Genomic DNA, 17096 nt, shown 5'->3' with positions numbered 1-17096 from the left:
TAGTGTGTAACAGGCCTGAAAAAAGTGCCTCCTGGCCAGGCGCAGTGGCTCACGCCTGTAATCTCAGCACTTCGGGAGGCCGAGGTGGGCGGATCGCAAGATCAGGAGTTCGACACGAGCCTGACCAACATGGTGAAGCCCCGTCTCTACTGAAAATACAAAAATTAGCCAGGTGTGGTGGTGCGCACCTGTAATGCCAGCTACTAGGGAGGCTGAGGCAGGAGAATTGCTTGAACCCGGAAGGCAGAGGTTGCAGTGAGCTGAGATTGCGCCACTGCACTCCAGCCTGGACGACAGAGCGAGACTCTGTCTCAAAAAAAAAAAAGTGCTTCCCTCCTCTCACCACCTCCAGTCTGTCACTATCAAGGTGGTGTCCCAATGATGGCTCCAGGAGATGGTATGGAAATGTGACCCAGTGCAGAGACCCCAGTGGTGACCTTGTGGGATTCTTACCCACCCTCACCACTCAAGGGACCAGAGTAGAACAGACATGTAAAGGACTGAGGGCTGTTTTTAGAAACCCTTCTGGAGGGAGGATTCTCTCTTTATTGATGTGGATAAGGATATTTAGTTGTCAGGCATCATAGCGAGCAGGGGAACCTTTGGAGCGGTCAGACAGGGGGACAGGGCAGAGCTGGCATAACTCAGGCTGTTGGGGCCAGTGGTGGGCATGTTCACAGGGCTGGTGGTGGAGGGCAAGGGAAGGGTGGTCAGCACCGTGCCACCCTCATCCAGGGAGCGCTTGTAAGGGACTGGAGCATCATTTCGGAGGTCCTGGAATGCTAGGTAGGCCTGGAATATCTGTGGGCAGAAAAGCGCGTGCTGAAGGCTGGCTTGGGCTGGGCAGGTCAGAAGAGGGACTGGGCTGGGGACTGGCCTGGGAAGGAGACAAAAGGTACCGGTGTTTGAACTGCTCATTGCCCAGGAGCCCCGAGCTGAAGCACAGGCCTGATGCTGGGCTGTGGCTGCTCAGAGGAAGCGGCACCTGGAACGGACCAGTGGAGTCCTGGGGGAGCACCCCCACCCCTGACTCCCACGGGAGCTAAGTGAGAGCAGGAATGTTCTAGCCCTTTCAACCCCACCCTGCAGAGGGTGCCCCTCCTAGGGAGGGGCGGTGGAGGGGCTTGTCCTCACCCAGACAAGGATGGAGAAGAAGGTGAAGGCAATGGCCGCCTGGGCACTGCTGCTCCCCAGGAGGAACTCTTTGGGTGGCGAATGCTGCCATTGGTTGGCCAGGAAGCAGAAACCCACGAACCAGACAACTGCCCAGAGAACTGTGGCGTCACAGGGAGAGAAAAGGGGCGGGGGAAAGCTCGCTCAGGCGGGGCTGCTGAGGCATGGGAAGGATGGGGCTGGCGGTCATGCTGCACGACCTTCCACGAGTTATTGAAAAATACTTTTTTTATTAGCTTCTATGTTGACACATCTCCCACAAGTCATTCCCCAGTCCCTCCTAGCCTTCCCTAAAGTGAGCTGCTGGAGTAGAGTTGCGCTGTCTAATACAGGAGCCGCTGGACTCATGCAGCTGTTTAAATTTCTATTCATTAACACAGGATTTTAGACTAGGCGAGGTGGCTCACACCTGTAATCCCAGCACTTTGGGAAGCTGAGGCAAGTGGATCACTCGAGGCCAGGTGTTTGATACCAGCCTGGGCAACATGGCGAAACCCTGTCTCTACTGAAAAAACAAAAATTAGCTGGGCACGGTGGCAGGCACCTGTAGTCCCAGCTATTCAGGAGGCTGAGGCAGGAGAATGGCTTGAACCTGGGAGTTGGAGGTTACAGTGAGCTGAAATTGCGCCACTGCACTCCAGCCTGGGCGACAGAGTGCAACTCTGTCTCAAAAAAAAAAAAAAAAAAGTTTCTCAGCTGCACTGGCCACATTTCTTTTTTTGTTGTTGTTATTGAGACGGAGTCTTGCTCTGTTGCCGAGGCTGGGGTGCCATGGCTCAATCTCAGCTCACTGCAAGCTCTGCTTCCCGGGTTCAAGCAATTTTCCTGCCTCAGCCTACTGAGTAGCTGGGATTACAGGCACTTGCCTCCCTGCCCAGCTAATTTTTGTATTTTTAGTGGAGATAGGGTTTCGCCATGTTGGCCAGGCTGGTCTCGAACTTCTGGCCTCAAGTTATCCGCCTGTCTTGGCCTCCCAAAGTGCTGGGATTCCAGGTGTGAGCCACCGTCCGCGGCCAGCGGCTGCATTTCAAGTGCTTAATAGCCACGGGTGAGCAGTGGCTCCTGCATGAGAAAGCGCAGGGACAGAACACTTCCACCCTCACAGGGAGTTCTCCTGCACAGCACTAGATTCCATGACCTTCCAGGGCTCCCTTGGCCCTAAGTCACTGGGACTGGCCCAGTGGGGAGGAGGAGCGGCAGGGTGGGGAGGAGTTGAGATCAAACAGAATGAGAGGAAGGAGGTCAGACCCCAAAGAAGGACACACATTTTGTGCTTGCTGTGTGCCAGGCTCCATCAGGAGTGTTTGGCAGTGGTTAGGAGGCAAGACTTTGGTTGGGCATGGTAGCTCACGCCTATAATCCCAGCACTTTGGGAGGCAGAGGCGGGTGGATCACGAGGTCAGGAGATCGAGACCATCCTGGCTAACACGGTGAAACCCCGTCTCTACTAAAATACAAAAAATAATTAGCTGGGCATGGTGGTGTGCGCCTGTAATCCCAGCTACTCGGGAGGCTGAGACAGGAGAATCATTTGAACCCGGGAGGTGAGGTTGCAGTGAGCCAAGACTGTGCCACTGCACTCCAGCCTAGTGACAGAGTGAGACTCCATCTCAAAAAAAAAAAAAAAAAAGAGAGAGATTTTCTGCGAATGAGGGAAGCAAATGCAAAGAAAGCACAGGGCAGAAGGGAGGCTGCTATAATTTGCCTGGGGGTCAGAAGAGGTGACCCTTACTCAGGGTCTGAAGGATAATAATTCCCCAGCAGGAGAGAGCAGGTGCCAGGCGCAGTGAGAAGTTCTGGGCCACTTGTGGTCAGATGCCTCCTACTGGGAGGATGGTCAGGGTGGAGGCTGGCTAGGTGGTGAAGGGTTGTGCTTGGGAGGCCCTGGGGAGCCAGGAGGGCTGTGAGCAGGAGGAGGGGCAGCTCTGGGTTGGGGGTCCTGGGGGCTCACCAGCCAGGATGAAGTCCAGGAGCTGGAAGGCTGTCTTGAAGCGGGTGCCGGCAATGAGGGTCTCCTGGGTGTCCAGGACGAGGAAGGCCAGGCAGCTGAGGAAGGCCAGGAAGCCGGCTCCCACAGCAAAGCTGCAGGCCATGCTGTTGCTGTTGAGAATGCAGTGGAGCTGCAGAGACTCCATCTTGTTCTGGTAGCCATCGGTCAGCAGGGACGAGAAGATGATCAGGGAGAAGACCTGTGGATTTCCAGGGGCCAGAGAGGAGCTCAGTCTCCCCCCGAAGCTGCTCCACCTTCCTCCCTGGTGCTGTCGGTCTTTCCGTATACCCAGTCACTGGTCCATCTGGGCCCCTCCCTCCTTGTCATTATCACAGTGTCAGAGCCCTCAGCTTCCTGCCCCTCGTCCCCTCTGCTCCATCCTGGCTCAGGCCTCGTCTGCTCTCCTTGGCCCTTGCCCCAGCCTCCTCCCAGCCTCCCCACCTCCAGTTTCCCCCCACCTCAGCCCATCCCCAGGGGAGCCTTTCCACACTCTGCCCCTCCCTGCCACAGCCCCTCATGGCTCCCCAGTGCCTCAGGACTGAGTCCCAGCCCTGAAGCCTGGCCTTGGAGGCCCTGCAGCGTCTCTGCTTCCCTCACTCTTTCAATTTCATCTCTCCTCACTCACCCCTGCCTCCCCCACACTCTCCTTCTGCCACCAAACCCAGGTACCCGTATAAAATGCTTGGCACAGAGCCTGGGACATGGGAAGAGCTGAATCAGTGTTTGCAGTCGTGATTATTCTCTCTGCCTCTCAGCTCTTCCCTCTCGGGTGGTTCTGAGGACTAAACGAGAGGAGGCACTTAGAGCCCTTCCCTCTGTGACTTCTGTCTCCTCCCTCCTGGCCTCACTAATTCCTATTCATTTCTTAGGTTCAGTATGCAAGATAGTCCAAGCATACAGAAAAATACGAAGAGAAACATAAGAAACACCCAGTGTTGACTGGCCAAACTAACATATATTAACATTTTGCCTTGTTTTTTGGCTTTGGGATTTTGTTTTAGACAAATACGACACTGATCTGGTAACCCTGTCCCTCTCGTCTGTGCATGGTGCACAGTCTGCGTCCATGCCTGTCTTCTATGTGTATTTGCTAAATAAATCACGGAAACACTCTGCAAACACTCACCCAGGTCACCCTTACAGCCACCCTAGGACACGAGCTCTACTCATAGCTCTGTGTTTCAGATAATGGAACTGAGGCACAGAGAGGATAAGGAGTTGGCTGAACCCAATTAGCTGGCCAATGGCTAGGCAAGGTGGCTCATGCCTGTAATTCAAGCACTTTGGGAGGTTGAGGTGGGAGGATCGTGTCAGGCCAGGAGTTCGAGACCAGCCTGGGCAACAGAGTGAGGCCCAGTCTCTACAAAAATATTAAAAACAAAAATACCTGGGTGTGGTGGTGCATACCTGTAGTCCCAGCTACTTGGGAGGCTAAGGCAAGAGGATCACTTGAGGCCAGGAGGTTGAAGCTGCAGTGAGCCATGATTGTGCCACTGCACTCTAGCCAAGGCGAGAGAGCAAGACTCTGTCTCAAAACAAACAAACAAAAGGCCACGCACAGTGGCTCACATCTGTAATCCCAACACTTGGGAGGCCAAGGTGGGAGGAATTGCTTGAGCTCAGGAGACCAGCCTGGGCAACAGAGTGAGACCTAGTATCTACCAAAAATTATTAAAAAAAAAAAAATTAGCTCAGTGTGGTGGTGTGCACCTATAGTCCCAGGTACTTGGGGGGCTGAGGTAGGACGATCACTTGAGACCCGGAAGTCAAGGCTGCAGTGAGCCCTGATCGTGCCACTGCACTCCAGGCTGGGCGACACACTGAGGCCCTGTCTCAAAAAAAAAAAAAAAAAAAGTCAGCTGGTCAGTGTCAGTGTCAGAGCCTGGATTTGAACCGAAGCAGCCTGGCTCCTGAGTCTGCCCTTGACCTCTTGCTCCGCCACCTCACACTGGACCACGCATCTTGAGGGCGGGGGCTCCTATCAACGAAATTCGGTGAAAATTTGAAGCCCCGTTGATTTGTCCCTGTCACAATGCAGCAGGGCAGGTCTGTGTCAGACAAAGACGAGCTGGTGTGTAGATGGGGCGGTGGGGAGGAGGCTGGGGCCTGGGGTAGGGGAGAGAGTCAAGGCGGAAGCCAGATTGAGGGCTGGATTTCAGGTGAGTTCTGAACTGGACCTGAAAGAACAAGGAGTTTCTCAGGCAGACAAGAGGAGGAAGGGCATTCCCGGCAGGGCGGATGGCACGTGGAAAAGCCAGATGCTGCAGAGCAGGCAGTTTCAGAGATAAGAGAGAAACTCATTGGAGGGTTCTGGTGTGAGATGAGGCTGGAAAAGTGGGTGGGAGCCAGGCTCTAAGAGGCCCGGAACACCAGGGCCAGGAGCCGGACCTGGGGAGCCATGGAAAGCATTCAATGTTATGCATGGGAGGATTCTGTGCAGGGGACAGCTGGGTCAGCCTTGGGGTTAGAGAAGCCCTCTGGGGTCACGTGGCTGATGGATCGGAGGTGGGCAAGACAAGAGGCCAACATACCTGAGAGGAGGTGGGGAGGCCCAGGTGAGAAAGGCTGAGGCCAGAGCCCTGGGGAATTCAGTAATATTTAGCGTGTAAAATAGGACTTGGTGATTGATTGGAAGTGGCAGTGTTGGCGATAGGGGTTGGGGATTGGGTGGGGTAGGCCAAGGGAAACAGACTGTTGAAAATCTTCCTTTGGTCTGGTGTGGTGGCTCATGCCTGTAATCCCAGTGCTTTGGGAGGTTAAGGCAGAAGGATCGCTTGAACCCACGAGGTCAGGACTGCAGTGAGCTGTGATCGCACCACTGCACTCCAGCCTGGGCAACAGAGTGAGACCCTGTCTCAAAAAAGAAGAAAAAGAAAATCTCCCCTTCGTTAGAATTGGAACTCTTCCTGGATAGTCTCCACACAGGACTCGCTCTCTCTCTTTTTTCTTTTTTTGAGACAGTGTCTCACTGTGTCTTGCAGGCCGGAGTGCAGTGGTGTGATCACGGCTCACTGCAGCCTCAACCTCCTGGGCTCAAGCAATCCTCCCACCTCAGCCTCCTGAGTAGCTGGGACTACAAGTGCGAAATACCATGCCTCACTCATGTTTAATTTTTTGTAGAGACGGTATCACTATGTTGCACAGGCGGGTCTCAAACTCCTGGCCTCAAGCAATCCTCCTGCCTTGGCCTCCCAAAGTGTTGGGATTACAGGCGTGAGCCACCTTGCCGGGCTCCTGCTCTCTATCCCCAGCACCCAGCACTAGACTGGACTTCAGCGAATGTGTGCTGAAAGAGTGAATGACTTTGGCTTTGTCTTGACTCTTGCCCTGCCCTTCAGAGTGGAGATGGAGGAGGCAAAGAACTGACCCCTAAACTCCTCAGCTTCTGTCCATCCTCCCTTCTCCTTTGCCTTAATTGCCTTCTGTGAACAACAACAACAACAGCAACACCCTGACTCCCTGTTTTTGCCTAGCCCTTCGGCAATAACCAAGGGTATTCACATCCATCATCTCATTTGATCTGCACAGCAACCCTTGGAGGGAGGCTGTAAGATGATTCTCCCTATTTTGGAGCAGAAGAACTGACTATAGAGGGGGGTGTGTCTGGCCCTGCTGGTCTGAGGCAGAGCCAGGTCGAGGACAGGAAAGCACATCGATCATTTTTGAGCCCATATTCATTTTACCTGCGTTACCTCCTTGGAACCTCACACCGGCCCCACGTGGTGGAGGTTATTAATTCATTTCTGTTTCACAGGTGATAAATCGAAGCCATTTTGGTGGAGTGAAAAGAGCCAGACGCTTCTGACTGCGCCAGCTGTATGGCCTGGGGCAAATCACTCATCTCTTGGAGCCTCAGTTTCTTGGTCTGTTTCTATGCTATGAAAAGGAGGAATGTGGGGGTAGGGGCTTTGATCTAGCAGGTGCTTAGGAAAATGGTCATTCTTGTGATTTGCCCAGAGAGGGGAGGCGTCCTCTCAAGGTCAGTAAGTGGTGGAAGGGGGATTGGAATCCAGCCCTCCTGACATCTAGGCGGGTGGGCTGTCTGTCCACTGACCCCCAAAACCCTGGGCTGTGACATGAGCCCGGGGCACTGGAGATTTGAGGAGCAGGGACTTATCTGGGCTAGAGGGACCCTATCCCTCTGAAGCCTCAGTCCAAACTCCTTCCATGCCCTCCCTGGCCTGTCCCTAGGGAGGGAGCAAAGATTTATCAGTTAAGGCACCAGCTGGCAGGCGGCAGCGAGGACAAGAGCACCAGCTGCCCAGAGACTCCCTACTGAGGAGCCAGGCCAGGGGGGAAGGAGGAGAGGGCGGGGGGGTGGGGAGGGTGGATGGAGTCGGCGGGCAAAGTCTGTGACCAGAACGTCTGGCGTGGTTGGTGGCTCTTCCTCCCCCTTCCCCGCACCAGTCCACACCAGCTGGGCTTCCGTCTCCCTTGCCACCCGCCCTGCCTTCCAAGGCTTTCCAGACAGGCAGGTGGATCTGAGCTGGACTTGCTCACCAGCTGGGTGATGTCCTTGGGCAAGCCACTCAACCTCTGTGAGCCTCAGTTTCCCCTTGGGTTAAACAGGGATCATAATGCCTGTGTCATAGGGTTGTGGTGAGGAGTAGAGAAGCTAACACCAGCGAAAGATCTGGTGTTGGGATATGGTTTTCAGGATTCCCCTCTTTCCCTGGGGAGGACAATGGACACAAATCTCGATCATCCAAGGCCCTCTCCTCACACACGAGTAATGATTTGTTTTGATAATAATCACTATTAAGGCTGGGTGCGGTGGCTCACGCCTGTAATCCCAACACTTTGGAAGGCCGAGGCGGGTGGATCATTTGAGGTCAGGAGTTTAAAACCAGTCTGGCCAACATGGTGAAACCCCATCTCTACTAAAAATACAAAAATTAGCCAGGCGTGGTGGTGCACGCCGGTAATCTCAGCTACTCCGGAGGCACAAGAATTGCTTGAACCCGGGAGGCGGAAGTTGCAGTGAGCTGAGATTGCACCACTGTACTCCAGCCTGGGTGACAGAGCAAGGCTCTGTCTCAAAAAAAAAAAAAAAAAAAAAAAAAAAAATCACTAAGGAAAGATCACTACTTGCCTGGCCCATGCTAATCAGTTTATAGGCATTAATTTGTTTCATTTTCACAATGATCCTTCCTAGGAGTAGAGTATTAGGAACCTCTTTTTACAGACGAGAGTATGGAGATGTTCAGAGAAATCAAATAGCTTGCTCAGGGTCAAATGGACACAGGGTGACCACGCAAGCCATCAAACAAAAGGGGCACTTTTGAGAAAGAAAGGTGCTGCTGCTGGTAATGACACCAGGCCTGGCCCAGGTAAACTGGGCAGTATGCCACTTTGCATGGACAGCACGTGGCTGAGCCAGGATTCCAGGCCTGTTTGTTCCTTCTCCAAGCTCAGGCTCCAGAAGGGGCAGAGAGGAGATACTCTGGATTAGGACTCTGGGGGTGGAGACCCTGGGTTTGAGCTGGGGAACCCCACCTACTCCCAAGACCTCGATCAAGTCTCAACATCTCCCTGGGCCTTAGTTTCCAATTTTGTTAAAGCAGAGTGGTGGAAGCAGCACAGGTTAAAGGTCAGAGCCACAGCCCTAACCCTTCATGTACTGAGATCCAGAGATGATCAGTGGTTGGTTCAAGGTCACACAGCAAAGTCTGGGCTGAATGAGGATTTGACTCCAGGTGTCTGGATTCTTCAGGAGTGTGGGGATGATGAAATGAATGGTGGCATGGTGCCTGGCACACGGTGACCACCCAACATCTGGCACTTCAGGTCTGCACTCCTTATTCTCTTCCTAGAGGCCCCAGACCCTGTTCCTCTCCTCCTCCTCCCTCAACTGGGAGGTGGAAAATAAATGGGCTCTGGCATCTCACGGATCTCAGTTTGAATCCTGCCCCTGCCTCTTACTGAGTGACCTTAGCCAATGCTGTCTAATAGAACTCTCTGGCATGATGAAAATGTCCCATATCTGCACTATTTTTTTTTAAAATGGAGTCTCGCTCTGTCGCCCAGGCTGGAGTGCAGTGGTGCGATCTCGGCTCACTGCAAGCTCCACCTCCCAGGTTCATGCCATTCTCCTGCCTCAGCCTCCCGAGTAGCTGGGACGACAGGCACCCGCCACCACACCCGGCTAATTTTTTTGTATTTTTAGTAGAGACGGGGTTTCACCATGTTAGCCAGGATGGTCTCGATCTCCTCACCTCATGATCCGCCTGCCTCAGCCTCCCAAAGTTCTGGGATTACAGGCGTGAGCCACTGCGCCCGGCCACAATTTTGTTTTTTTTTTTTTGAGACAGAGTCTCACTCTGTCACTGAGGCTGCAGTGCAACCTCCGCCACATGGGCTCAAGCCATCCTCGAGCCTCAGCCCCCTAAGTAGCTGGGACTACAGGCTCACGCCACCATGCCTGGACAATTTTTGTATTTTTAGTAGAGACGGGTTTTTGCCATGTTGGCCAGGCTGGTCTCCAACTCCTGACCTCAAATGATCTGCCTGCCTTGGCCTACCAAGGTGCTGGTTTTACAGGCATGAACCACCACACCCAGCCTGTACTGTCTGATATGAGAGTCCCCAGCCACATGTGGCTGTTGAGCACCGAAAATGTGGCCACTGTGAGTGAAGAATGGACTCTTTTATTTTAATTAGTGCAAAGTGAGGTAGCCACATGTGGCTGTGGCTACCCCATTGGACATCCCAGATTTAAAAAATTTACTTAGGCTGGGTGCGGTGGCTGACACCTGTAATCCCAGCAGTTTGGGAGGCTGAAGTGGGCGGAACACTTGACTTCAGGAGTTTGAGACCAGCCTGGCCAACATGGTGAAACCCCATCTCTACTAAAAATACAAAAATTAGCCAGGCGCAGTGGAGCACACCTGTAATCCCAGCTACTTGGGAAGCTGAGGCAGGAGAATCGCTTGAACCCAGGAGGTGGAGTTGCAGTGAGTGGAGATCGTGCCACTGCTTTTTGCTGCACTCCAGCCTGGGCAATAGAGCGAAACTGTTTCTTTCTTTTTTTTTTTTTTGAGATGGAGTTTGGCTCTGTTGCCCAGGCTGGAGTGCAGTGGTATGATCTCCACTCACTGCAAACTCCACCACCCGGGTTCGAGCGATTCTCCTGCCTCAGCCTCCTCAGTAGCTAGGATTACAGGTGCGTGCCACTATGCCTGGCTAATTAAGACTGATTCAAAGAAAAAAAATTTACTTAACTTTTCTGAGCCCTAGTTTTCTTATCTCAGAGATGGGACTTGCAGCACCTACTGTGAGGGCTGTTCCTTACTATGAGAGTCCATAAATGCCTTAATAGCACAGGGCCCATAGTGGGGTGCTCAGGAAAAGGTGGTGTCAGCATTTGCTCTGTTGCCTTGTTTCCCGGTCTGACCCCTTCCTTGTCCCCCCGTCTGACCCCTTCCTTGTCCCCCCACCTCCCGCACTGTGTCTGGGAGTTCAGAGCTCTGGCCTCCTGTCACCCAGAGGCACAGTCAGGCCACGGGAGGGCCTCACCCCTTCAGAGACCCGCATGATGGTCTTGGGCCTTCTCAGAAACTGCACGGCTTCGCTCTTGGCCAGCTCCTGGAGGCTTTCGGGGATGTGCATGGCAGCTGTTTTCCTTTGGGGCCACTGGGAGGTGGGAGCCAGGGTGCTGGGCGCTGCCTGCTGGGCACTGCCGTCCGGGGGCTTCAGGCCGGCCCTGGGCTTGGCTGCTGTGGGATGACACAGATGGGGGATGCCAGTCAGGGGCACGGGGTGGAAGGTCTGTTGGGGGCCCCAGGATTAGGGGACATGGGGTGGGGATGAGGGGTCCCCGGAATGGAGTTGTGTGGGGTGACGGGACTGCTGAGCCTCTTAGGAGTCAAGGTGTGGGGTGAATGGGCTGTCAGGAGCCCCAGAAATGGGGGACATAGGATGGGGGTGCAGGTGGGTCCCAGGGAATGGGGTTGTGTGCTGAGGAGTGGGGGGCATAGGATGGGGGTGCTGGGGGTCCCAGGAATGGGGTTGTGTGGTGAGGGGGCTGCTGGGGGTTCCAGAAGTGGGAGGCATAGGATGGGGGTTCTGGGGGGTCCCAGGAAAGGTGTTGTGTGGAGTGAGAGGGCTGCTGGGGGTCCCTGAAGTGGGGGACACAGGATGCGGGTGCTGGGGGCGCCCCAGGAATGGGGTTGTGTGTGGTGAGGGAGCTTTCTGGGGGTCCCAGGAGAGGGGGCCATAGGATGGGGATACTAGGGGTCCCAGGAAAGGTGTTGTGTGGGGAGGGCTGCCAGGGGTCACAGAGGTGGAGGTCCAGGGTGAGAGAGTCACTGAGGGTCTCGTGGGTTGAGGTGTGGGTTAAAGGGGTCTATGGAGGATTCCAGAGAGGTGAGGGCCTGGGGTGAGGGAGATTCTGGGGGTCCCAGGAGTGAGGGACATAAGTGAAGGGGCTGCTTCAGGTTCCAGAAGTCAGGAATGTGGGCTGAGGGGGTTGTGGGGTGAGAGGGCTGTCAGGGGTCCCAGAGGTGGAGTGCAGGGGAGAGCTGGGATATTTGGGGACCATGTCTTGTGACCCAGGAGCTGAAGGGCCCGCAGAAGGACTGGGTCTTTCTGTGAGAGGACCCAGGTGGGATTTTCTGGGGACTAGGGGGTGCGGCCATTGAGATCAGAGGCCCTGGGAGGTCTGAAACCGAATAATCCCTTTCAGGTTTGGGGGTGATAGCACCCTTCGTGGAGAACCCAGGTATCTCAGGGCATATTTCAGGCTGTTCTTGTCATTTGGGGCTATTTCCCAGAATAAGGGCCTCCCTTTCGAATTCAGCTCCATTTTCACGGAAGTGCAGTTCCTCAAGCTGGGAGTCGGGACCTCGGATTTGTGGGGAACCTCAGAATGAGGCCACGCCCCGGCACTGGGCTACCTTCTTAGAATCGCGGTCTCCCCTTTAAGGACCTGGAATGGCAGCGCTGGGGTTTGGGGGTGACACCGCCTGAGAAGGGGCCGCCCCTTCACTGGAGGGCCAATCTGCGTCACCTGAGGGCCCGCCCTTCCTTTCGCCTGCCCACCCCTCCTGGTCCCTGGCGCCACCTCAGCCTTCTTTTGGTTCCGCTTTTTCCCGCCTTTTCGCTCCTCCACAGCTGATTGGCTGTGCCCAAGTCCCGCCCCCTCCGTCTTTCCGCCTACTCAGGAGCTGACACGAGTGGGGGCGTGGCCTCGGCGGACGTTAGACCGCGCGCCGTTGGCTGACTGCGCGCGGGAGCCCTGCCCCGCCCCATCCCTCTGGGGAGTCTCGCGTCCACTCCGCCCCTTCCCTTTGTAGCAAGCGGACAAGGAGACACTCCTGCGGCGCATGCGTCGCGCCCAAACAAGGCCGGCGGCGGCGAAAGGCAGGCAACGCATGCGTAGTTGATATAGGGAGTAGGCGGTGAGAAATGGACAGCCCGCATTGACCCAGGCTTTGCGCATGCGTTTTACTGCTGGCTGAAGCCGAACTTCGGGAGCCCAGGACGCCCTCCTGCACATGCGCAGGAGGCTCAATGACAGTCGAGCTTTGGCTAAGGTGAGGGAGAAATCGGGGGGTTGCATGGCCAGGGAGGGCGGCCCTGCACCCCCTAGGTAACCTTTCCGAGCATTTCCTGCTCTCCTAAGATCTACCTTGCTGTCTAGACCCCAAAGAAACGTTGTACCACGTTGCAGGGTCTCTGGGCCTGCAAAACGCCCCAGAACCTAAGACCTCTGACCCGTCTGGGACCCAGGCCAACTGAGCAGTGTGGGAAGGGGACAGGCAACAGGGACTTCGAGGCGAGCGGATGGGCTCTGCGCCTTGCCTGGGGTAGAGACGGCTTCTGGAGGGTGGGACGTGGAGGTGGAGAGGGCGCTTTTCCTCTAGATAGCTTTTGACCCCTGCCCATTTTCCTCTGTTTAGGCTCCAGGGAAAGGGTCTAGCCATGCTGCATGTGACCCGGGGGGTCTGGGGGTCCAGGGTCCGAGTATGGCCACTGTTGCCCGCGCTCCTCGGGCCCCCCCGGGCCCTCTCATCGCTGGCAGCCAAAATGGGGGAGTATCGCAAGATGTGGAACCCCAGGGAGCCCCGCGACTGGGCCCAGCAGTACCGCGAGCGCTTCATTCCCTTCTCCAAGGAGCAGCTGCTCCGCCTCCTAATACAGGTACCGCCTGTCCTGGGTCCCAAGAGCCTGGGGACTACGACTCCCAGCAGGCTTCGCGGCGGCAGGGCCCTAGTTGCTGCAGAGAGCTGCCCTGGCGCCTTCTGGGAGTTGTAGTTCCCGAGTCCCTTCGTGGTTCCCTAGCGGGCGGGAGATGAGCTGGAATGCAGGAGCCAGGTCTCTGAGATGCAGATGCAGCATCCATTCCCGACTCTGGCTTGTTGTGAGGGCTTGAACAGGCACTCTCTGGGGCATGTTTTTTCCTCTTTAAGATTGGTATAGTAATCATCCTCATCATTACTCTACTACCTGATAATTGTACCTATAAAGTCACAACGCTCTAATCATAATTATTATCATACAATTTGAGCTCTGACTCTATGGCACTGTGCCAGACATTTTTCATGTATTGTTGAATCATCAGTAAGAGAGATACCAACATCATCCCCATTTTACAGATGAGATAATGGAAACATAGGGAAGAAAGTGACTTACCCAAGGCCACAACATAGTGGCTTAGATTTGAACCAAAGTGGTCTGACTCCAGAGCTGGCCCAGGACTAGGGTTAGGCAAGTGAGGCACTCGCTTGACCCTAAGAGTGAGTGCCGCATTAAATTTTGCACCCTTGGGTGCCATATTCACCTCATCCTAGTCTTGGTCTCACTCTAGAACCTGAGGTCTTATTACCACCATCATCATCATTGTCATTATTGAGGATTTTGAGGATTATTATTCATTCGCTTATTTTTATTTATTTATTTTTTTTGAGACAGGGTCTCACTCTGTTGCCCAGACTGGAGTGCAATGGCACAATCTCAGCTCACTGCAACCTCTGCCTCCTGGACTGAAGTGATCCTCCTTCCTCAGCCCCCCGAGAGGCTGGGAGTCTCGCCTGGCTAATTTGTGTATTGTTAGTAAAGACAGGGTATTGCCATGTTGGCCAGGCTGGTCTTGAACTCCTGGCCTCAAGTGATCTGCCCACCTTGGCTTCCCAAAGTGCTGAGATTACAGGTATGAGCCACCACACCCCACCATCATTCATTAATTTAACATTTATTTACTGAACACCTACTGTATGTACTCAGTTCTGTGCTGGACTTGATACACACACAAATATACACACACAAATACACACAAGTATATGCATACAAGTACACACACAAATACATTCTCACACAAATACACAAATATGTGTACACAAATACACAACTATACACATACAAATGCACACACAAATATACACACAAATGCACACACACAAATATACATACAAATACACAAATACACGCACACACAAATATATGCACACAAAAATACACAAATATACACATAAATATACAAATATATGCACACATATGTAAACACATGTGTATATAGGACACGTGTAATCTCATCAAATTCTCACTGTAGCCCTCTGAGAAAGAGCAAGTAATCCTCTGTTGCCAGTGAGGAAACTGAGGCTCAGAGAAGTGAAGACAATTACCCAGGACATTGAGATAGGAAACATAAGTGGTTCAAGGCCGGGCGCGGTGGCTCACGCCTGTAATCCCAGCACTTGGGAGGCCGAGGCGGGCGGATCACAAGATCAGGAGATTGAGACCATCCTGGCTAACACGATGAAACCCCATCTCTACTAAAAATACAAAAAATTAGCCGGGCGAGGTGGCAGGTGCCTGTAGTCCCAGCTACTCGGGAGGCTGAGGCAGGAGAATGGTGTGAACCTGGGAAGCAGAGCTTGCAGTGAGCCGAGATCGTGCCACTGCACTCCAGCAGCTCCGTCTCAAAAAAAAAAAAAAAAAAAGAAGTGGTTCAAGGCCTGGTGTGGTGGCTCACGCCAGTAATCCCAGCACTTTGGGAGGTCGATGCAGGTGGATCACCTGAGGTCAGGAGTTTGAGACCAGCCTGGCCAACATGGTGAAACCCCGTCTCTATTAAAAGTACAAAAATTAGCTAGGTGTGGTGGCAGGCACCTGTAATCCCAGCTACTCAGAAGGCTTAGGCAGGAGAATTGCTTGAACTATGGAGGTAGAGGTTGCAGCGAGCTGAGATCGTGGCCGCTGCACTCCAGCCTTGGCAACAGAGTGAGACTCCTTTTCAAAAAAAAAAAAAAAGAAAAAGAAAGAAATGGTTCAATGTGTGCCCTGGAGTCAGACAGGCCTAGATTGCAGTCACTTCCCACAGACACTGCAGCCCTTACCAAATGACTTTTCCAGAGCCTCAGTTTCTCCCGCTGACAAATGGGAGTTATAATTCCATCAACCTTGGGGGTATGGTGGCTCAGCCTCCCAGCACTTTGGGAGGCTGAAGTGGGAGGATTGCTGGAGCACAGGAGTTCAGACCAGCCTGGGCAATATAGTGAGACTCCACCTTTACAAAAAATTGAAAAAAATTAGCCAGGCATGGTGGTGGGCACCTGTAGTCTTAGCTACTCAGGAGGCTGAGGTGGGAGGATCGCTTGATCCCAGGAAGTTGAAGATGCAGTGAGCTGAGATTGCACCACTGAACTCCAGCCTGGGTGACAGAATGAGACCCTGTCTCAATATAATAATAATAATAATAATTCCATCTACTTCTGGAGGATGATATTACACTGTCAGACAGTTCCTGGAATTGTGTGTATTGATTAGGAAATGTCAAAGCAAAAACTTGAACCTCCAGCTTTTTAAGCCCAGTATAGTTTTTCACTATATTTGGCTGCCTCAGTTTCAGTAAAATTGGTCAGCCCCAACCCAACCAAAACAAAACTTTTTTTTTTTTTTTTTTTTTGAGACAGCGTCTTCATGTTATCTAGTCTGGAGGGCAGTAGCACGATCTTGAATCACTGCAGCCTCCGCCTCCCTGGTTCAAGCAATTCTCCAGCTTCAGCCTCCTGAGTAGCTAGGACTACAGGTGCACGCCATCATGCCCAGCTAATTTTTCTATTTTTAGTAGAGATGGGAGTTCACCATGCTGGCCACGCTGGTCTCGAACTCCTGACTTCAAGTGATCCACCTGCCTCGGCCTCCCAAAGTGCTGGGATTACAGGTGCGAGACACTGCGCCCGGCGCCAGAACAAAACTTCAAAGTCCAGAGCTCTGATTGTGTAGTTAGGCAGCCAGGGAAAGAATTCTTTCCCTTGGGGAAGGGGAAAAGCCCTACAGAGAAGTTTTGCTTCCTGAGGTAACAGGAGTTCCACTCGAGTCCGGCAGAGAAGGCGGCTTTGGAGGCGTTCTCGGCCCACGTGGACTTCTGCACCCTGTTCCACTACCACCAAATCCTGGCCCGGCTGCAGGTGAGGACGGGGCCCCTCCAGCCCTGTGGTGCTTGTTCGTGCATCCGCTCATTCAGCAAACATTCCCTGACACCTTCTTGGAGCCTGGCCCTTATTTTAAGTGCTGGGGATTCAACAGTGAACATGACAGATGAAGCGACGCCCTCATGGAGCCAACATTCCAACTGGGGAGACAAGGAATCAAATAAATATAAAATATGATGCCTGGTGGTGATAAGTGCCATGAACAATGAGGTGGAGTAGTGAGATAAAGAGGGATGAGATGGGCTGGGCATGGTGGCTCACGCCTATAATCCCAGCACTTTGGGAGGCTGAGGCGGGCAGATCACAAGGTCAGGAGATCCAGACCATCCTGGCTAACACGGTGAAACCCTGTCTCTACTAAAAATACAAAAAAATTAGCTGGGTGTGGTGGGGGGCGACTGTAGTCCCAGCTACTCGGGAGGCTGAGGCAGGAGAATGGCATGAACCCGGGAGGCAGAGCTTGCAGTGAGCCAAGATTGCACCACTGCACTCCAGCCTGG

The 17096-nt window shown here is 53.5% G+C and overlaps 2 protein-coding genes across 3 annotated transcripts in view; one reads left to right on the top strand and one right to left on the bottom strand.

Annotated features, from left to right (window-relative positions):
* Positions 1 to 508: 508 nt before the first annotated feature.
* SYNGR4 (synaptogyrin 4) lies at positions 509 to 12227 on the bottom strand. Its single transcript, XM_030820976.1, has 5 exons — positions 12058 to 12227; positions 10679 to 10878; positions 3125 to 3362; positions 1135 to 1274; positions 509 to 801 (listed from the first exon to the last, which is right to left on the bottom strand). The coding sequence occupies exons 2-5, from the start codon at positions 10769 to 10771 to the stop codon at positions 568 to 570; spliced, it is 705 nt and encodes a 234-aa protein (XP_030676836.1). The 5' UTR covers positions 10772 to 10878; positions 12058 to 12227; the 3' UTR covers positions 509 to 567.
* A 263-nt stretch (positions 12228 to 12490) lies between these two features.
* Positions 12491 to 17096, top strand: part of TMEM143 (transmembrane protein 143) — a 30184-nt gene continuing 25578 nt past the window's right edge. The window contains exons 1-3 of one of the 2 annotated variants that reach the window (XM_030820973.1): positions 12539 to 12696; positions 13063 to 13303; positions 16468 to 16572. In XM_030820973.1, the coding sequence (XP_030676833.1) occupies positions 12674 to 12696; positions 13063 to 13303; positions 16468 to 16572 (369 nt within the window). In that variant the 5' untranslated portion in view covers positions 12539 to 12673. Of the gene's footprint in view, positions 12697 to 13062; positions 13304 to 16467; positions 16573 to 17096 lie in introns of both variants that reach the window. The other variant, XM_030820975.1, reaches the window with a different exon arrangement.

The sequence above is a fragment of the Nomascus leucogenys genome, chromosome 10 (genome assembly GCF_006542625.1).
Source record: "Nomascus leucogenys isolate Asia chromosome 10, Asia_NLE_v1, whole genome shotgun sequence".
In the NCBI taxonomy this organism is placed as follows: Eukaryota; Metazoa; Chordata; class Mammalia; order Primates; family Hylobatidae; genus Nomascus; species Nomascus leucogenys.
Note: the sequence above shows the minus strand (reverse complement) of the source record. Positions and strands in the feature narration are given on the sequence as shown.